The sequence below is a fragment of the Scyliorhinus canicula genome, chromosome 10 (genome assembly GCF_902713615.1).
Source record: "Scyliorhinus canicula chromosome 10, sScyCan1.1, whole genome shotgun sequence".
NCBI classification, from domain to species: domain Eukaryota; kingdom Metazoa; phylum Chordata; class Chondrichthyes; order Carcharhiniformes; family Scyliorhinidae; genus Scyliorhinus; species Scyliorhinus canicula.
This window is the reverse complement of record NC_052155.1, coordinates 20,924,569-20,946,037: the sequence shown is the minus strand read 5'-3', so window position 1 is coordinate 20,946,037 and position 21,469 is coordinate 20,924,569. Positions and strand designations below refer to the sequence as shown.

General features: G+C 61.5%; 1 protein-coding gene across 1 annotated transcript in view; it reads left to right on the top strand.

Annotated features, from left to right (window-relative positions):
- LOC119972265 (probable aminopeptidase NPEPL1) overlaps positions 1–21,469 on the top strand; it is a 65,078-nt gene that overhangs the window by 27,382 nt on the left and 16,227 nt on the right. The window contains exons 8-10 of the mRNA XM_038808671.1: positions 4,834–4,934; positions 5,360–5,483; positions 6,576–6,752. Coding sequence (XP_038664599.1) covers positions 4,834–4,934; positions 5,360–5,483; positions 6,576–6,752 — 402 coding nt within the window. The remainder of the gene's footprint in view (positions 1–4,833; positions 4,935–5,359; positions 5,484–6,575; positions 6,753–21,469) is intronic.

The following is a 21,469-nucleotide window of genomic DNA, read 5'->3' as shown; positions in this document are numbered from 1 at the left end:
GACGTGTGGCGGGATTCTCTCAGCCCGCGCTGGGTCGGAGAAACCCCAGGGGGCCACGCGAATCGCTCCAATGCCGCGATGCGATTCTCCGATGTGAGAATCACGGCAAGCGGTCGAAGTGGCGATTCTCCGGTGGGTTAGCGATCCTCCAGGCCGGATGGGCCAAAGTCCCGCCGGCGTCACTGGATGTCACGCCGGTGCCGTTCTAATATGGTCTAAAAAAGCGTCAACTAGTCGTGCTCGCTGGGAGGGTGAGCGGCATGGACGTGGTTACGGGCGGTGTGGGGGAGGCCCTCCGGGGAAGGGGGGGGGTGGGTTCCACACATACGCTGCTGAGGGGGGGAGGGGTTTGGCAAAGTAGCGATGGGGGCACCAAAGGCTGCGGGCGGCCACAGCCCGCCACGGCAGGACAGATCCATCGGCCCAGATGCCATGATGGCAGACATGCGGATGTCCACCCAACCCGTTCGCTCTCGCAGCTCAGGCGTCCGGCCACCCTCACGTGTGCCAGACCCCCCCCCATGCCTCCCCCAGCTGGTGGCACCCACCAGCGCATAGGTCCAGGGCGGCACACATGGCAGCCCCACGGTGAGGGCAGTGCCACCAGACAGTGGCCTTGGCAGGGGGAATGGCCGACAGGTCTAAGGGCACCGAGGCGGCGGGTGTGGGGCGCATGCTAGGAACTGGGTCCGGCCATGTAGCCCATCGCACCTGGTTGTGGAGAGGGGTATGCCTGTGATGAAACCCTGTCTACACCCATCACCTGCAGATCGTCCAATGTTTAGCTGTCTTCCAGCGTTGGCCGCCGTGGCAGGGGCCGCTGCCCTTCATGAGGCCCTGTGGGAGCAGGAGCACGGGTGTGACAGGGAGGTGGTGGAGCCTGCTGCAGAGGAGCGGGCCGCAGTGGGGCACGTGCAAGGCCCCCAGGCCGCAGGGCCACACGCCTGAGAGGCGCAGGAGGAGCACCACGACTGGGGGTGCCATCCTGGCGGACATCAAGGTGACGGTCTCCCTCAACTTCTTCGCAACGGGGTCGTTCCAGTCGCCAAGTGGGGACATGTCTGGCATCTCGTAGCCATCGATGCGCAGGTCAATCTGGGCCGTCACTGACGCCCTGTATGACATTGCGGGCCAATACATACCCTGTGGACCATGCCCACCAGGATGCCCGCGCAGCGGGGTTCGCCGATGTTGCTCAGATGCCCATGGTCCTGGGGGCGATCGATATAGTGCACATCGCCATGCGGCCCACATCGGATGAAAGGACCATGTGCAGGAACACAGTTACGTACTCAACGAATGTGCAGGTGGTCTGTGACCACACGACGACCATCATGCACGTCTGCACCAGGTACCCTGGCAGTGGGCATGACTCTTTCATACTGGCCCAATCGTTCATCCCTGGCATGTTCGAGGGACACCACCCTGCCCCCCCCCCCCCCCCCCCCCCCCCCCCCCCGGCTGCTGAGCGACAGGGGTCATCCGTTGCAGTCGTGGCTGATGTTGCCAAAATGGAGGCCACAGACTGCCGTGGAGCACTGCTACAATGATGCCCATAGTACGACCAGCGGTGTGTCGATTAGTGTATTGGGCTGTTCAACATGCGCTTCAGGTACTTGGACCGCTCTGGAGGGACCCTCCAGTACCCATCGGTGAGGCTCGGCTGCATCGTTGTGGTCTGCTGCGTGCTGCACAACATAGCCCAGCAGAGGGGCGATGTGCTGGAGGAGGGGGAGGACCAGGAGGAGGGGCACTCCTCTCCAGATGAGGGGGATGGCGAGGGGGGGGGCCGATGCACGGGACATGGGGGATGGACCGCAACAGGAGGCTGCCTGACGCCGGTTGGGTCAGCAAACACGAGAGGCGCTGATAGCTGCACGTTTCAGTGACCATGGTGGGTGGTGGGATTGATGGGCATGGGTACAGACAGCCGAGTTGAGCACCTCTCCCACCACCACATAACCCGCATGCATATCAACCTTCCATGACACATTCACCTGCGGCACAATGAGATGGGGGTCACACGGTTGACGGTGTAAGCGGGTCTGGTACAAGTCATGGAGGATGATGACCGCCTGCTCTGCGATGGGCTCTGAGCTGTACATCGTTCGACAATGCCTGACTCATGGCCACATCAAGACCCTCCACCTGGGTGGACCCTGCATGCGGCCTAGACACTGCATCTCATAGGCCTGACGTATGGCTGGGGGCAGGTTGGCGTGGGAGAACCGCGGTGGTGGGGGAGGGGTAGCTTGGGAGAACCGTGGTGGGGGGGGGGGGCACGTCATACTCACTGGAGCTCAACATTCCATCGCAGCACCTCTCACCAACACTGGCACCCAGTCCCCACCTCACCCCCGAACGCATTGGACAGAGCACAGAGGCAGCTTACATAGGTGTGAAAGGTGTTTAATAACGGACGTCCTGTACATGTGCCCTAGCCCATCTAACTATTCTGTGTCCTGCACCCATACCAACTTACACAGAGTCTACCTTTCTGGCCTTGCGGGCCCTGGGCCATATTACTACATCTAGGTGTTCCCCCAGACGGTACAGCAGAACTGCAGGGGGACTCCTGTGACCCCTGCCCTGTGACCCGGGTCCCCTTTGGCAGCCATTTCCTGGGGTGGCCCAGCCTGGATGGCCGGGCTGCACCTCAGACGATTAGGATGGCATGGTGCCACCCTGTGCCCGCTGCCCACCAGATGCACCAGGGACGGTTGTTTGGGGGGGGGGGGGGGGGGAGTCGGAGGAGTCCGAGTTGGCGCGGAGTTCTGGGACCTCTCCTGCAGAGGGGCCCAGAAGGGGCCGCAACACCACCTCCTGCCTCGGGGTGCCCAGTGGTCCGGTTTAGTCATGGAGCTCAGGGGGTTGGTCATCCCTATCTGGCTAAGTACAACGCCGGCCATCACCCAGGCAATGGCGATGATGCTCTCAGCGATGGCCTGCTGAGACCTGGCGTGGTTGTTGAGCACCTCTGCGATGTTCAGTTGCCTCTGGCTCATGGTTGCCTGTGAGAGGGCCGCGGAGGCCTCATGCACAGATAGCCACAGGCCTTGCAAACTCAGACCCATGCCCGACACCGTCGCCATCATTGCCTCCACCGCGGACGCCCCCATGCGGTGTTGGCCTGTGTGGCGCTCATGACTGGCACCATTTCCTGCCCCAGGACACGGATGCACCCCTCCACCTGCCGTCATCCCCTTCTCACGTCCCTGGGTCCCTGACTGCATCAGGTCTATGGGTGAGGGAATTCCAGGAACTCTGGACGACAGCTGTTTGCTGGGGCCGGGCTGGCCCTCCGACTGTTCGGCCCCTCGGCTGCTCCTACCTCCACCCGCTGTACTGGATCGGCTGTGTGGTGCGCTCCAGTTAGTGTCCCAGAAGCCTCATCACTAAAATGGCCAACCGAGGTGAGAGACTCTGCGGTGGTGGAAGGAGTGGGAGACAGCTGTGACGCAACCTCAGTGTCTTCATCAGACCTGTGGTCGGGGGTCCCTTGGGGTGCGGTGTCCTGTCTGTCCGTCCCCTCCGTGTTGAATCTATTTTAGCCCGAGGCCTGAATTTTATCTTTGGGGCAGAGCCAAAGTCAGCACGGGTGGAGCAGGTTTTGCCTGAGATCTTGTTGTTAATGTGATAGTACACTGGCTGGCTAATTAATGGCCCTGACTTCCATTCGCCTCCTGGATTGAAGATGTAGCTAAATTGTAACGGCCATCTGGCCGATTGGTCAGCCTGCCAACTATAAAGGTGGACGGCCAATGTAAAATCCCAGTCAATTCTTGTCTAATTAATTTAAATTGGTTTCCTGATTGTCGATGAGAATGCTTCCAACTCGCGTGCATCCGCCAACCAAATTATCAACGTCTTCTCGCCCAAATCTCCATGTTTCTGGTGAGGCACCTGCCCACCCAAGCGAAAGAGAATTCTGGCTGGAGAATGTGGGCCTAAACGATCCTGGGGATTTATTGGATACTAGCCCCTTGGGTTTCTGCAATACTTTATCTCTGTTGATATTCATTTCCGTAATTTCGTCACTATTTTTCACCCCCTAGGTTATTGTCTATATCTGGTATGGAACGTGTGTCTTCCACAGTAAAAGACGGGCACAAAATATTTGTTCAGTGCTTCCACCATTTTCTCATTCCCCATGATAATGTTTCCTGTCTCTGCTTCTAAGGGGCCAATGTTTACTTTCACTTCTCTCTTCCTTTTTATAAACACATCAAAAAGCTCTTACAATCTGCTTCCGCATTCCTGGCTTGGTTCTATTTTTTCCCTTTTTATGAACTTTTTGGGAGCCCGTTGCTGGTTTCTAAAGCACCCCAATCCTATCTAATCTAATATTCTAATTTGTTATTGCACTCTTTGCCAATGATGCTGATGCAGGATTCAATTTGTCTTTTTTGTGGCCTTATTGATCTGTGCTTCTGCTGTTAATGTTCTGCTCACCAAGGTGTCATTTATTTTCCTAATCTTTCTTTCAAAATGTTTCACAATTTGCCACACCCTCCCGTATAGTGATAGATGTAAAGAAAATATGTTTGCTGTTGCATTCTGCTGCTCTTCTCTAACATTTGGCACATTCGGATAAATTCATATATTATCTTCATGAAATCTCTTATATCCTGCCTAATCGTGTAGCACATGTGATGAGGAAAAATTACACGTTGGTGACTTATTGAGTTTGGTTTGATATAGTTGCAACTCAAAACATGTTGCTGATTATTAAACTACATAAATATATTTGCAATTAGACTCGACTTCAAAATGCCTTGTTAATTTTGTGCTTAAGGGCATTGCTTCAACAATTCCACTTTTTTTTTCAATCAGGGTTTTAAAGAGAATTTACATGCATTGTTCTGCTTGGCTGAGAATGCTGTTGGAGCTAATGCAACAAGACCGGATGACATTCATCAGTTGTATTCTGGAAAGTAAGTTAATGGATTGACATGCCAAAATGCATAATCCCCCAATTTTGATTGCAAGTAACAAGCAGAAATCGGTTCTGATTAAACTTCCCTCAGCAAATACCTTGCAATGTGTAATCAAAATATGGAATGTAAAATAGTAAAATTGCTTTGGTGATGGGATTTTATTCTGTCAGTATTTTTTTTAGAAGAGATTGTGAAGTTGACTCAAATGCTGCTTGTTAATATTTTGGTAAACTGCTCAGACTGGTTTATTGTCTTGGAAATTTGCAGTTAAATACTATGCTTTCTACAAACCCTGACTACTTTCCACATTCTGATCTTGCAAACATTGTGGCTATATGAACAAAAGAAAGTGAGGTTTTGAGTCGATACGTAAGCAATATCAGTTCTAATCTTCGACTTACAAAAGCTTCTTTGCTCAATAGAACTGTAGAGGTCAATAACACAGATGCAGAGGGCCGCCTGGTTTTGGCTGATGGGGTATCCTATGCTTCTAAAGATCTCAAAGCAGATATCATCTTAGATATTGCTACTTTAACTGGTGCTCAGGTAGGTAAATATTCCAGTTACTATGGACGAGCATTCAGTGCACACTCGATGGGCCAAATGGCCTCCTTCTGCACTGGAGGGATTCTATGATATATTCTGATCCTAGTCTTAATTTACACAGACTCCAAGGATCACCTGATGTTGGAGTGCATAAATTGGTGTTTAAACTGGAAGTAACATTAACAGTCAGGCACTAATTCTGGACAATTGATGATAAATAAGCAGCTGTACAGATCAGCCATGTCATTGCTCGTTGATCTGTATTTTAAGGTATTACACCAGCATTTTATTTAAAATTGTCTGTGAACAATCGAGTTAATTGGAATTTGTCCAATTGCACATTGGTTGAGGGTGGAGGATGTTTACGGTCATGTACGAGAGTTGCTTATTGTGAAAACCCAACCATCTGTTGAAGATGGGGCTGGTTTAGCTCACTCAGCTAAATCGCTGGCTTTTAAAGCAGACCAAGCAGGCCAGCAGCACGGTTCGATTCCCGTACCAGCCTCCCCGGACAGGCGCCGGAATGTGGCGACTAGGGGCTTTTCACAGTAACTTCATTGAAGCCTACTCGTGACAATAAGCAATTTTCATTTTCATTTTTCATTTTCAAGACAAGGTTTCACTAAAAATGGATTGTTTGTTTTGGGAAGCTTAACTGTTTGTGGAAGTCAGTCACACCAGAATTATTTTGTTAGGATCCCCCTCATCGATGTGCCATGTCCCTACTCTGCTCACTTGTTGGTTAAGAAGGACAGTCTGTTCCTAGCGGCACTTGTGGTTGACTATTGGTGATGTGAAACCTCAATCCAAATGTAAAAAAATGTTACGTGCTTCTAGCCTCATTAGAGGATTCTGAGTATAAACTCTCCTACCAGTTCTTTATCGCAATGTAGTGCTTCCAGTGCATTTTTGGATGCAAGCAATTTATAAAACCAGTGTACTAATTATCTTTCACCAGTCCAACTTGTCCAGTTTCAGATTTTCGTTCCTATACTAGTTAATAGCACTGTGATAATATCAGATTATTGAATTGCCACTCAATATGTTGTAACTGGGCGATCAAATCTTGTCTGATTTTTCTTTTCTAACTAGGGTATTGCTACTGGAAAGTACCATGCTGGGTTGCTGACCAATAGTGAAGAATGGGAACGTGCCTGTGTAAAAGCTGGGCAGAACAGTGGTGATCTCGTGCAGCCGATGGTGTACTGTCCTGAACTGCATTTCAGTGAATTTACATCTGCTGTGGCCGACATGAAGAATTTTGTGGCTGTAAGTTCAATATGGACCACACAGAGCGAACCAAATGGGCACCACTAGTTGAGATGTAGAATATAGAACATACAGTGCTGAAGGAGGCCATTCAGTGCACCGACGCACTTAAGCCCTCACTTCCATCCTATCCCCATAACCCAATAATCCCTCCTAACCGTTTTGGTCACAAAGGGCAATTTATCATGGCCAATCCACCTAACCTGCACGTCTTTGGACTGTGGGAGGAAACCGGAGCACCTGGAGGAAACCCACGCACACACTGAGAGAACGTGCAGACTCCGCACAGACAGTGACCCAGCGGGGAATCGAACCTGGGACCCTGGCGCTGTGAAGCCACAGTACCAATCATTTGTGCTACCATGCTGCCCAAATGATGATTATGTTTTCTTCATTCTTTTAGATTTGTGTGGCTTCTCTTTGAAACATAGATGTTCGATACAAATAAATCTCTTTTGCATTGATTTCCAAAGTAGAATCCAATATGAAATTTAACATAAAAACTAACTGGTCAATCCAGTCACCCTCACCTTTACTATGGCCAAGAAACTAAATAGCTGCTAATCAGATTGCGAGGTACTAATTCTGCACCAAGGGAAGGGTGGCACAGTGGTTGACACCGCTGTCTCTTGGCATCGGGGACCCGGGTTCAATTCCGGCCTTGGGTGACTATGTGGAGTTTGCACTTTCTCCCACCGTGTCTGCATGGGTTTCCTCCCACAGTCCAAAATGTGCAGGATAGGCGGATTGGCCATGCTAAATTGCCCCTTAGTGTCCAGGGATGTGTCCGTGATGTTATGGGGAAGGGCGGGGGAGTGGAGTGGGGTGCTCTTTCGGAGGGGCGGTGCTCTTTCTGCACTGTAGGGATTCTGTGAAGATTTATAAACAGCTTTTTAAAAATGAAATCAGGGTGAGGAATGTCAGAATTGGGAAATTGATCATCGTCCATTTTTAGCACCCAGTGTTTGCTTCAAACTTTCAATCGCTACATGCAGAGGAATGGTCTGTCCCAACAATGATCTTTAACACCATCAACAATATTGCTTGTTTCAGCGAAGGGGGAGCGGGTTCTTTCTACCCAGTAGGTACGATGATTGGGAAAAGGGACGTTTTTTTCTTTTTCTTTTTCTTTTTTGGTTCTTTTTATGTTCCCGAAGCAGGGGTTACCCTGCTGTCAGGTATGCTAATTAATGGGAGCAAAGTTGGGGAGAGGGCTGTGGCTGGCCACCTGGGGGAGAGGGGGGTTTGTTTGTGGAGTATGGTAATGAGCCTCAGTTGGCTGGGTTTTCTTTGTTGGGGGGGGGCGCTTTTTGGAGCTGAGTGTTATGGCGAGTGGAAGTTCGAAGGAGGGAAGGAAGGGTGGGGACGGGGGGAGGGTTGTTGGTTGGGGACTGGGGGAGTGTAGAGTACCGGCGATGAAGGTTCCTTTGTTTATGGATTTGTGTGAGTGGTGATGGTGGCCATTTTGGGTGGGCCTTGAATCTGGGTAGATTTGGGCCCAGTTGGATTTCCTCATGGGAGGGGTATGGTTGATTCTAGCGGGGGTAGGGGGTCCAAAGAAGAACTCCCCCCCCCCCCCCCCCCCCCTGTTAGACTGGTTACATGGAATGTGAGGGGGTTAACCAGGCCTGTTTAAAAAGTCCTGGGTGTATGTCCATTTCAAGGCGGGTGTAGTCTTTTTGCAGGAGATGTATTTGAGGATTAGGTGGGGGGGGGGGGGGGGGGGGGGTGGCGATATGTGATAGTGCGTGGGGTGTTGGCGGGCGCTTCCTCCGGTGGTTTTAGTGAACATGTGTGCACCGAATTGGGTCGGTGTGGACTTTATCAAGAAGGTATTGCCGACCATCGGAGCTGGCAGTGTTCATGGAGCGGGTGAGGCGGGGGAGGGGATCCGTGGAGGCTTACATACCATGGGGAGAGGGAGATTTCCTTCTCGTTGCATTCCTGGATACATTGTGTTGTGGTGGGAAAATCGTTGCTCCCGGGGTGGTGGGGACTGGGTATTCGCTGATTGTAATAACGGACCAAGCCTCACACTATGTGGATATACGGCTAGAAGTCGACCAAGCCCAATGTCCCCATGGAGGTTGGATACACACTCCTCGCAGATGTGCGGTTTTGTGAAAGGGTAGCCTTGCCCATCAGGAATATGGAGGTTTTAACAAGAATGGGGAGGGCTCGCCCTCCACGTTCTGGGAAACGTTTGACGGTGGTGGTCAGGGGGGGAGATAATTTTGTATAAGGCCCACAGGGATTAGGTTGGAAGGGCGGACAGGCAGAGGCTGGTTGACTCCATTCCAGAGGTGCACCAGCATTACTCCACAGCCCTGACACCGGAGTTGTTAGTGGAGAGGAAGGAGCTGCAGATGGAGTTCAAGCTGGAATCGACGGGGAGGACAGTGAGCTCACGAGGGGCATTTTCAGTACGGTGAGAAGGCCAGCCGGTTATTGGCTCACCAGTTGAGACGGCAAATGGTCGCACGGGCGATAGCCCAGGTTAAGGACAAGGTAGGGAGGGATGGTTGCTGCTCTGGATACGATTAATTGGGCATTTGAGGCTTTACTGGGGGCTGTACAAATCTCAACCTCTGGAGGATGACTTGGGAATGGAGCAGTTTTGGATGGGTTGGACTTCCCAGTCGTGGAGAGCGACAAGAGGGAGGGGTTGGAGGCACCGCTGGGGTTGGAGGAGATTATGGACTGGATTGTTTCTATGCAGTTAGGGAAGACACTGGGGATAGATGGCTTCCAGGTGGAATTCTGCAGTTTGCAGCCTTTTGGCCACATTTCTTGGGGATGTTTAATGATTCTGTGTCTCGGTGTTGGGGGGGGGGGCTGCTGCTGCCAGCCACTTTGGCGCAGATGCCAATCTCTTTGATGCCGAAGGACAAGGATCCCATGGAGTGTGGGTCTTACAGGACTGTCTCACTGTTGAATGCCGATGTAAAGGTGTTGGGTGTTGGCGATGCCTCTGGAGGGGGTCCTTGCCGGGGGTGATCTCTGAGGACCAGACAGGATTTCTCAAGGGCTGACAGTTGTTGCCCAACATCAGGAGACTTTTAAATGTGGTCCTATCGCCTTCCTTGGGGAAGGTTCTGGAGGTAATCATCCCCATGGATGCAAAAAGACATTTGATTGGATGGAGTGGAGGTATCTCTTGGAGATTTTGGGGCAATTTGGATTTAGACCAATGTTTATCTCCTGGGTGAGACAGCTGTACAGTGCCCCCACGGCGAGTGTACGGACCAACGCGGTGAGTTCAGGGGACTTCTGGTTGTACAGGGGCACAAGGCAGTGATGCCCGCTGTCTCTGTTACTGTTTGTGCTGGCGATTGAGCCTCTGGCCATCGTGCCTGGACCGTCAGGTAGGTGGGGGGGGGGATAGGAAGGTGGGCACGGAGCACGGGGTATCCCTTTATGTAGACGACCTGTTACCAACCTCACTCTCATGTGGGGACGATAATGGAGCTGTTAAAGAAGTTTGGGTCCTTCTCGTGTGGGGGTGGGTGGAGGAGCCGGGGTCAGTGTGGGGGTGGATGGGGGAGCCGGGGTCGATGTGGGGGTGGATGGAGGAGCCGGGGTCGATGTGGGGGGGGTGGGATCGGTGTGGGGGTGGGTGGAGGAGCCGGGGTCGATGTGGGGGTGGATGGAGGGGTCGATGTGGGGGTGGATGGAGGAGCCGGGGTCGATGTGGGGGTGGATGGAGGAGCCGGGGTCGATGTGGGGGTGGGTGGAGGAGACGGGGTCGATGTGGGGGTGGATGGAGGAGCCGGGGTCCATGTGGGGGGGTTGATGTGGGGTGGATGGAGGAGTCGGGGTCGTGTGGGGGGGGTTGATGTGGGGGTGGATGGAGGAGCCGGGGTCGTGTGGGGGGGTTGATGTGGGGGTGGATGGAGGAGTCGGTGTGGGGGTGGATGGAGGAGTCGGTGTGGGGGTGGATGGAGGAGTCGGTGTGGGGGTGGGTGGGGTCGGTGTGGGGGTGGGTGGGGTCGGTGTGGGGGTGGATGGAGAGGTCGATGTGGGGGTGGATGGAGGAGCCGGAGTCGATGTGGGGGTAGATGGAGGAGCCGGGGTCGATGTGGGGGTGGATGGAGGAGCCGGTGTCGGTGTGGGGGTGGGTGGGGTCGGTGTGGGGGTGGGTGGGGTCGGTGTGGGGGTGGATGGAGGAGCCGGGGACGATGTGGGGGTGGATGGAGGAGCCGGGGTCTATGTGGGGGTGGGTGGGTTCGGTGTGGGGGTGGGTGGAGGAGCCGGGGTCGATGTGGGGGTGGATGGAGGAGCCGGGGTCGATGTGGGGGTGGGTGGGGTCGATGTGGGGGTGGATGGAGGAGCCGGGGTCGATGTGGGGGTGGATGGAGGAGCCGGGGTCGGTGTGGGGGTGGATGGAGGAGCCGGTGTCGATGTGGGGGTGGGTGAAGGTGTTGATGTGGGGGTGGATGGAGGAGCCGGGGTCGATGTGGGGGTGGATGGAGGAGCCGGGGTCGATGTGGGGGTGGGTGGAGGAGACGGGGTCGATGTGGGGGTGGATGGAGGAGCCGGGGTCCATGTGGGGGGGTTGATGTGGGGTGGATGGAGGAGTCGGGGTCGTGTGGGGGGGGGTTGATGTGGGGGTGGATGGAGGAGCCGGGGTCGTGTGGGGGGGTTGATGTGGGGGTGGATGGAGGAGTCGGTGTGGGGGTGGATGGAGGAGTCGGTGTGGGGGTGGATGGAGGAGTCGGTGTGGGGGTGGGTGGGGTCGGTGTGGGGGTGGATGGAGGGGTCGATGTGGGGGTGGATGGAGGAGCCGGAGTCGATGTGGGGGTAGATGGAGGAGCCGGGGTCGATGTGGGGGTGGATGGAGGAGCCGGTGTCGGTGTGGGGGTGGGTGGGGTCGGTGTGGGGGTGGGTGGGGTCGGTGTGGGGGTGGATGGAGGAGCCGGGGACGATGTGGGGGTGGATGGAGGAGCCGGGGTTGATGTGGGGGTGGGTGGGGTCGGTGTGGGGGTGGGTGGAGGAGCCGGGGTCGATGTGGGGGTGGATGGAGGAGCCGGGGTCGATGTGGGGGTGGGTGGGGTCGGTGTGGGGGTGGGTGGAGGAGCCGGGGTCGATGTGGGGGTGGATGGAGGAGTCGGTGTCGATGTGGGGGTGGATGGAGGAGCCGGGGTCGATGTGGGTGGGGTGGATGTGGGGGTGGATGGAGGGGCCGGAGTCAGTGTGGGGGTGGATGGGGGAGCCGGTGTCGATGTGGGGGTGGGTGGAGGAGCCGGGGTCGATGGGGGGGTGGATGGAGGAGCCGGGGTCGATGTGGGGGTGGATGGAGCAGCCGGGGTCGATGTGGGTGGGGTGGATGTGGGGGTGGATGGAGGGGCCGGAGTCAGTGTGGGGGTGGATTGGGGAGCCGGTGTTGATGTCGGGGTGGGTGGAGGAGCCGGGGTCGATGGGGGGGTGGATGTGGGGGTGGATGGAGGAGCCGGGGTCGATGTGGGGGTGGATGGGGGAGCCGGTGTCGATGTGGGGGTGGGTGGAGGAGCCGGGGTCGATGTGGGGGGGTTGATGTGGGGGTGGATGGAGGAGTCGGTGTGTGGGTGGATGGAGGAGCCGGGGTCGGTGTGGGGGTGGGTGGGGTCGGTGTGGGGGTGGGTGGAGGAGCCGGGGTCAGTGTGGGGGTGGATGGAGGAGTCGGGGTCGTGTGGGGGGGGTTGATGTGGGGGTGGATGGAGGAGCCGGGGTCGTGTGGGGGGGTTGATGTGGGGGTTGATGGAGGAGTCGGTGTGGGGGTGGATGGAGGAGTCGGTGTGGGGGTGGGTGGGGTCGGTGTGGGGGTGGATGGAGGGGTCGATGTGGGGGTGGATGGAGGAGCCGGAGTCGATGTGGGGGTAGATGGAGGAGCCGGGGTCGATGTGGGGGTGGATGGAGGAGCTGGTGTCGGTGTGGGGGTGGGTGGGGTCGGTGTGGGGGTGGGTGGGGTCGGTGTGGGGGTGGATGGAGGAGCCGGGGTCGATGTGGGGGTGGATGGAGGAGCCGGGGTTGATGTGGGGGTGGGTGGGGTCGGTGTGGGGGTGGGTGGAGGAGCCGGGGTCGATGTGGGGGTGGATGGAGGAGCCGGGGTCGATGTGGGGGTGGGTGGGGTCGGTGTGGGGGTGGGTGGAGGAGCCGGGGTCGATGTGGGGGTGGATGGAGGAGTCGGTGTCGATGTGGGGGTGGATGGAGGAGCCGGGGTCGATGTGGGTGGGGTGGATGTGGGGGTGGATGGAGGGGCCGGAGTCAGTGTGGGGGTGGATGGGGGAGCCGGTGTCGATGTGGGGGTGGATGGAGCAGCCGGGGTCGATGTGGGTGGGGTGGATGTGGGGGTGGATGGAGGGGCCGGTGTCGATGTGGGGGTGGATGGAGCAGCCGGGGTCGATGTGGGTGGGGTCGGTGTGGGGGTGGATGGGGGAGCCGGTGTCGATGTCGGGGTGGGTGGAGGAGCCGGGGTCGATGGGGGGGTGGATGGAGGAGCCGGGGTCGATGTGGGGGTGGATGGGGGAGCCGGTGTCGATGTGGGGGTGGGTGGAGGAGCCGGGGTCGATGTGGGGGGGTTGATGTGGGGGTGGATGGAGGAGTCGGTGTGTGGGTGGATGGAGGAGCCGGGGTCGGTGTGGGGGTGGGTGGGGTCGGTGTGGGGGTGGGTGGAGGAGCCGGGGTCAGTGTGGGGGTGGATGGAGGAGCCGGGGTCGTGTGGGGGGGTCGATGTGGGGGTGGATGGAGGAGCCGGTGTCGATGTGGGGGTGGGTGGAGGGGTCGATGTGGGGGTGGATGGAGGAGCCGGGGTCGATGTGGGGGTGGATGGAGGAGCCGGGGTCGATGTGTGGGGGTGGATGGAGTAGCCGGGGTCGTGTGGGGGGGTTGATGTGGGGTGGATGGAGGAGTCGGGGTCGTGTGGGTGGGTTGATGTGGGGGTGGATGGAGGAGCCGGGGTCGTGTGGGGGGGTTGATGTGGGGGTGGATGGAGGAGCCGGGGTCGTGTGGGGGGGTTGATGTGGGGGTGGATGGAGGAGTCGGTGTGGGGGTGGATGGAGGAGCCGGAGTCGATGTGGGGGTGGGTGGGGTCTGTGTGGGGGTGGGTGGGGTCGGTGTGGGGGTGGGTGGAGGAGCCGGGGTCGGTGTGGGGGTGGGTGGGGTCGGTGTGGGGGTGGGTGGAGGAGCCGGGTCGATGTGGGGGTGGGTGGGGTCGGTGTGGGGGTGGGTGGAGGAGTCGGGGCCGATGTGGGGGTGGATGGAGGGGTCGATGTGGGTGTGGGTGAAGGAGCCGGTGTCGATGTGGGGGTGGATGGGGGAGCCGGTGTCGATGTGGGGGGGTGGATGTGGGGGTGGATGGAGGAGCCGGGGTCGTGTGGGGGTGGGTGGAGGAGCCGGGGTCAGTGTGGGGGTGGATGGAGGAGCCGGGGTCGATGTGGGGCTGGATGGAGGAGCCGGGGTCGATGTGGGCGGCGGTTGATGTGGGGGTGGATGGAGGAGTCGGGGTCGTGTGGGGGGGTTGATGTGGGGGTGGATGGAAGAGTCGGTGTGGGTGGAGGAGCCGGGGTCGGTGTGGGGGTGGATGGAGGAGCCGGGGTTGGTGTGGGGGTGGGTGGGGTCGGTGTGGGGGTGGGTGGAGGAGCCGGGGTCGATGTGGGGGTGGATGGAGGAGCCGGGGTCGCTGTGGGGGTGGATGGAGGAGCCGGGGTCGATGAGGGGGTGGATGGAGGAGCCGGGGTCGATGTGGGGGTGGATGGAGGAGCCGGGGTCGATGTGGGGGTGGATGGAGGAGCCGGGGTCGATGTGGGGGTGGATGGAGGAGCCGGGGTCGATGTCGGGGTGGGTGGGGTCGGTGTGGGGGTGGGTGGAGGAGCAGGGGTCGATGTGGGGGGGTTGATGTGGGGGTGGATGGAGGAGCCGGGGTCGATGTGGGGGGGTTGATGTGGGGGGGGGTCAGTGTGGGGGTGGATGGAGGAGCCGGGGTCGGTGTGGGGGGGTTGATGTGGGGGTCGATGTGGGGGGGTCGATGTGGGGGTGGATGGAGGGGTCGATGTGGGGGTGGGTTGAGCAGCCGGGGTCAGTGTGGGGGTGGATGGAGGAGTCGGTGTGGGGGTGGGTGGAGGAGCCGGGGTGGGTGTGGGGGTGGGTGGAGGAGCCGGGGTCGGTGTGGGGGTGGATGGAGGAGCCGGTGTCGATGTGGGGGTGGATGGAGGAGCCGGGGTCGATGTGGGGGTGGATGGAGGAGCCGGGGCCGATGTGGGGGTGGATGGAGGAGCCGGGGTCGTGTGGGGGGGTTGATGTGGGGGTGGATGGAGGAGCCGGGGTCGTGTGGGGGGGTTGATGGGGTGGATGGAGGAGCCGGTGTCGATGTGGGGGTGGGTGGGGTCGGTGTGGGGGTGGATCGAGGAGCCGGGGTCGGTGTGGGGGTGGATGGAGGAGCCGGGGTCGATGTGGGGGTGGATGGAGGAGCCGGGGTCGATGTGGGGGTGGATGGAGGAGCCGGGGTCGATGTGGGGGTGGATGGCAGAGCCGGGGTCGATGTGGGGGTGGATGGAGGAGCCGGGGTCGATGTGGGGGTGGATGGAGGAGCCGGGGTCGATGTGGGGGTGGGTGGGGTCGGTGTGGGGGTGGGTGGAGGAGCCGGGGTCGATGTGGGGGTGGATGGAGGAGCCGGGGTCGTGTGGGGGTGGATGGAGGAGCCGGGGTCGATGTGGGGGTGGATGGAGGAGCCGGGGTCAGTGTGGGGGTGGATGGAGGAGTCGGTGTGGGGGTGGATGGAGGAGCCGGGGTCGATGTGGGGGGGGGTCGATGTGGGGGTGGATGGAGGAGCCGGGGTCGATGTGGGGGTGGATGGAGGAGCCGGGGTCGATGTGGGGGGGCTCGATGTGGGGGTGGATGGAGGAGCCGGGGTCGATGTGGGGGTGGATGGAGGAGCAGGGGTCGATGTGGGGGTGGATGGAGGAGCCGGGGTCGATGTGGGGGTGGATGGAGGAGCCGGGGTCAGTGTGGGGGTGGATGGAGGAGCCGGGGTCGATGTGGGGGTGGATGGAGGAGCCGGGGTCGTGTGGGGGGGTTGATGTGGGGGTGGATGGAGGAGTCGGTGTGGGGGTGGATGGAGGAGCCGGGGTCGATGTGGGGGTGGGTGGGGTCGGTGTGGGGGTGGGTGGAGGAGCCGGGGTCAATGTGGGGGTGGATGGAGGAGCCGGGGTCGTGTGGGGGGGTTGATGTGGGGGTGGGTGGAGGAGCCGGGGTCAATGTGGGGGTGGATGGAGGAGCCGGGGTCGATGTGGGGGGGTTGATGTGGGGGTCGTTGTGGGGGGGGGGGTCAGTGTGGGGGTGGATGGAGGAGCCGGGGTCGGTGTGGGGGTGGATGGAGGAGCCGGGGTCGGTGTGGGGGTGGATGGAGGAGCCGGGGTCAGTGTGGGGGGGGATGGAGGAGCCGGGGTCGATGTGGGGGTAGATGGAGGAGCCGGGGTCGTGTGGGGGGGTTGATGTGGGGGTGGATGGAGGAGTCGGTGTGGGGGTGGATGGAGGAGCCGGGGTCGATGTGGGGGTGGGTGGGGTCGGTGTGGGGGTGGGTGGAGGAGCCGGGGTCAATGTGGGGGTGGATGGAGGAGCCGGGGTCGTGTGGGGGGGTTGATGTGGGGGTGGATGGAGGAGCCGGGGTCGTGTGGGGGGGGTTGATGTGGGGGTGGATGGAGGAGCCGGGGTCGATGTGGGGGGGTTGATGTGGGGGTCGTTGTGGGGGGGGGGTCAGTGTGGGGGGTGGATGGAGGAGCCGGGGTCGGTGTGGGGGTGGATGGAGGAGCCGGGGTCAGTGTGGGGGTGGATGGAGGAGCCGGGGTCGGTGTGGGGGTGAGTGGAGGAGCCGGGGTCGGTGTGGGGGTGGATGGAGGAGCCGGGGTCGATGTGGGGGTGGATGGAGGAGCCGGGGTCGTGTGGGGGGGTTGATGTGGGGGTGGATGGAGGAGCCGGGGTCGTGTGGGGGGGGTTGATGTGGGGGTGGATGGAGGAGCCGGGGTCGTGTGGGGGGGTTGATGTGGGGGTGGATGGAGGAGTCGGTGTGGGGGTGGATGGAGGAGCCGGAGTCGATGTGGGGGTGGATGGAGGAGTCGGGGCCGATGTGGGGGTGGATGGAGGAGCCGGTGTCGGTGTGGGGGTGGGTGGGGGTGGGTGGGGTCGGTGTGGGGGTGGGTGGAGGAGCCGGGGTCGATGTGGGGGTGGATGGAGGAGCCGGGGTCGATGTGGGGGTGGGTGGGGTCGGTGTGTGGGTGGGTGGAGGAGCCGGGGTTGATGTGGGGGTGGGTGGAGGAGCCGGGGTCAATGTGGGGGTGGATGGAGGAGCCGGGGTCGTGTGGGGGGGTTGATGTGGGGGTGGGTGGAGGAGCCGGGGTCAATGTGGGGGTGGATGGAGGAGCCGGGGTCGATGTGGGGGGGTTGATGTGGGGGTCGTTGTGGGGGGGGGGGGGTCAGTGTGGGGGTGGATGGAGGAGCCGGGGTCGGTGTGGGGGTGGATGGAGGAGCCGGGGTCGGTGTGGGGGTGGATGGAGGAGCCGGGGTCAGTGTGGGGGTGGATGGAGGAGCCGGGGTCGATGTGGGGGTAGATGGAGGAGCCGGGGTCGTGTGGGGGGGTTGATGTGGGGGTGGATGGAGGAGTCGGTGTGGGGGTGGATGGAGGAGCCGGGGTCGATGTGGGGGTGGGTGGGGTCGGTGTGGGGGTGGGTGGAGGAGCCGGGGTCAATGTGGGGGTGGATGGAGGAGCCGGGGTCGTGTGGGGGGGTTGATGTGGGGGTGGATGGAGGAGCCGGGGTCGTGTGGGGGGGGTTGATGTGGGGGTAGATGGAGGAGCCGGGGTCGATGTGGGGGGGTTGATGTGGGGGTCGTTGTGGGGGGGGGGTCAGTGTGGGGGTGGATGGAGGAGCCGGGGTCGGTGTGGGGGTGGATGGAGGAGCCGGGGTCAGTGTGGGGGTGGATGGAGGAGCCGGGGTCGATGTGGGGGTGGATGGAGGAGCCGGGGTCGTGTGGGGGGGTTGATGTGGGGGTGGATGGAGGAGCCGGGGTCGTGTGGGGGGGGTTGATGTGGGGGTGGATGGAGGAGCCGGGGTCGTGTGGGGGGGTTGATGTGGGGGTGGATGGAGGAGTCGGTGTGGGGGTGGATGGAGGAGCCGGAGTCGATGTGGGGGTGGATGGAGGAGTCGGGGCCGATGTGGGGGTGGATGGAGGAGCCGGTGTCGGTGTGGGGGTGGGTGGGGGTGGGTGGGGTCGGTGTGGGGGTGGGTGGAGGAGCCGGGGTCGATGTGGGGGTGGATGGAGGAGCCGGGGTCGATGTGGGGGTGGGTGGGGTCGGTGTGGGGGTGGGTGGAGGAGCCGGGGTTGATGTGGGGGTGGATGGAGGAGTCGGTGTCGATGTGGGGGTGGATGGAGGGGTCGATGTGGGGGTGGATGGAGGGGTCGATGTGGGGGTAGATGGAGGAGCCGTGGTCGATGTGGGGGGGGTGGATGTGGGGGTGGATGGAGGATCCGGGGTCAGTGTGGGGGTGGATGGGGGAGCCGGTGTCGATTGGGGGGGGGGTGGAGGAGCTGGGGTCGGTGTGGGGGTGGGTGGAGGAGCCGGGGTCGGTGTGGGGGTGGGTGTGGTCGGTGTGGGGGTGGGTGTGGTCGGTGTGGGGGTGGGTGGAGGAGCCGGGGTCGATGTGGGGGTGGGTGCGGTCGGTGTGGGCGTGGGTGGAGGAGCCGGGGTCAGTGTGGGGGTGGATGGAGGAGCCGGTGTCGATGTGGGGGTGGGTGGAGGGGTCGATGTGGGGGTGGATGGAGGAGCCGGGGTCGATGTGGGGGTGGATGGAGGAGCCGGGGTCGTGTGGGGGGGTTGATGTGGGGGTGGATGGAGGAGCCGGGGTCGTGTGGGGGGGTTGATGTGGGGGTGGATGGAGGAGCCGGGGTCGTGTGGGGGGGTTGATGTGGGGGTGGATGGAGGAGCCGGGGTCGTGTGGGGGGGTTGATGTGGGGGTGGATGGATGAGTCGGTGTGGGGGCGGATGGAGGAGCCGGAGTCGATGTGGGGGTGGATGGAGGAGCCGGAGTCGATGTGGGGGTGGATGCAGGAGCCGGGGTCGATGTGGGGGTGAATGGAGGAGCCGGTGTCGGTGTGGGGGTGGGTGGGGTCGGTGTGGGGGTGGGTGGGGTCGGTGTGGGAGTGGGTGGAGGAGCCGGGGTCGATGTGGGGGTGGATGGGGGAGCCGGTGTCGATGTGGGGGTGGGTATAGGAGCCGGGGTCAGTGTGCGGGTGGATGGAGGAGCCGGTGTCGATGTCGGGGTGGGTGGAGGGGTCGATGTGGGGGTGGATGGAGGAGCCGGGGTCGATGTGGGGGGCAGTGTGGGGGTGGATGGAGGAGCCGGGGTCGTGTGGGGGGGTTGATGTGGGAAGGATGGAGGAGTCGGGGTCGTGTGGGGGGGTTGATGTGGTGGTGGATGGAGGAGCCGGGGTCGCGTGGGGGGGTTGATGTGGGGGTGGATGGAGGAGTCGGTGTGGGGGTGGATGGAGGAGCCGGAGTCGATGTGGGGGTGGGTGGGGTCGGTGTGGGGGTGGGTGGGGTCGGTGTGGGGGTGGGTGGGGTCGGTGTGGGGGTGGGTGGGGTCGGTGTGGGGGTGGGTGGGGTCGGTGTGGGTGGAGGAGCCGGGGTCGATGTGGGGATGGATGGAGGAGCCGGGGTCGGTGTGGGGGTGGGTGGGGTCGGTGTGGGGGTGGGTGGAGGAGCCGGAGTCGGTGTGGGGGTGGATGGAGGAGCCGGGGTCGATGTGGGGGTGGATGGAGAAGCCGGGGTGGATGGAGGGGTCGATGTGGGGGTGGGTGGAGGAGCCGGGGTCGATGTGGGGGGGTTGATGTGGGGGTGGAGGGAGGAGTCGGTGTGGGGGTGGGTGGAGGAGCCGGGGTCGATGTGGGGGTGGATGGAGGATCCGGGGTCGATGTGGGGGTGGATTGAGGATCCGGGGTCGATGTGGGGGTGGATGGAGGAGCCGGGGTCGATGTGGGGGTGGGTGGGGTCGGTTTGGGGGCGGGTGGAGGAGCCAGTGTCGATGTGGGGGTGGATGGAGGAGCCGGGGTCGATGTGGGGGTGGATGGAGGAGCCGGGGTCGATGTGGGGGGGGGGTGGATGTGGGGGTTGATGGAGGAGCCGGGGTCGTGTGGGGGTGGGTGGAGGAGCCGGGGTCGATGTGGGGGTGGATGGAGGAGCCGGGGTCGATGTGGGGGTGGGTGGAGGAGACGGTGTGGGGGTGGATGGAGGAGCCGGGGTCGATGTGGGGGTGGATGTAGGAGCCGGGGTCAGTGTGGGGGTGGATGGAGGAGCCGGGGTCAGTGTGGGGGTGGATGGAGGGGCCGGGGTCGATGTGGGGGTGGATGGAGGAGCCGGGGTCGATGTGGGGGTGGATGGAGGAGCCGGGGTCGTGTGGGGGTGGGTGGGGTCGGTGTGGGGGTGGGTGGAGGAGCCGGGGTCGATTTGGGGGTGGATGGAGGAGCCGGGGTCGTGTGGGGGGGTTGATGTGGGGGTGGATGGAGGAGCCGGGGTCGATGTGGGGGGGTTGATGTGGGGGTGGATGGAGGAGCCGGGGTCGATGTGGGGGTGGATGGAGGAGGCGGTGTCGATGTGGGGGTGGGTGGGGTCGGTGTGGGGGTGGATGGAGGATCCGGGGTCGGTGTGGGGGGGGGGGTCAGTGTGGGGGTGGATGGAGGATCCGGGGTCGGTGTGGGGGGGGGGGGGTCAGTGTGGGGGTGGATGGAGGATCCGGTGTTGGTGTGGGGGGGGGGGGGTCAGTGTGGGGGTGGATGGAGGATCCGGGGTTGGTGTGGGGGGGGGGGGGGGTCAGTGTGGGGGATGGGGGGGGGGGGTCAGTGTAGGGGTGGATGGAGGATCCGGGGTTGGTGTGGGGGGTGGGGGGGGGGGGGGGGGGTCAGTGTGGGGGTGGATGGAGGATCCGGGGTCGGTGTGGGGGGGGGGGGGGTCAGTGTGGGGGGGGATGGAGGATCCGGGGTTGGTGTGGGGGGGGGGGGGTCAATGTGGGGGATGGTGGGGGGGGTCAGTGTAGGGGTGGATGGAGGATCCGGGGTTGGTGTGGGGGGTGGGGGGGGGGGGGGGTCAGTGTGGGGGTGGATGGAGGAGCCGAGGTCAGTGTGGGGGGGTTGATGTGGGGGTGGATGGAGGAGCCGAGGTCGTGTGGGGGGGTTGATGTGGGGGTGGATGGAGGAGTTGGTGTGACGGTGGGTGGAGGAGCCGGGGTCGATGTGGGGGTGGATGGAGGAGCCGGGGTCGATGTGGGGGTGGATGGAGGATCCGGGGTCGATGTGGGGGTGGATGGAGGATCCGGGGTCGATGTGGGGGTGGATGGAAGAGCCGGGGTCGATGTGGGGGTGGGTGGGGTCGGTTTGGGGGCGGGTGGAGGAGCCGGGGTCGATGTGGGGGTGGATGGAGGAGCCGGGGTCGATGTGGGGGGGGGGGGGGTGGATGTGGGGGTTGATGGAGGAGCCGGGGTCGTGTGGGGGTGGGTGGAGGAGCCGGGGTCGATGTGGGGGTGGATGGAGGAGCCGGGGTCGATGTGGGGGTGGGTGGAGGAGACGGTGTGGGGGTGGATGGATGAGCCGGGGTCGGTGTGGGGGGTGGATGGAGGAGCCGGGGTCGATGTGGGGGTGGATGGAGGAGCCGGGGTCAGTGTGGGGTTGGATGGAGGAGCCGGGGTCGATGTGGGGGT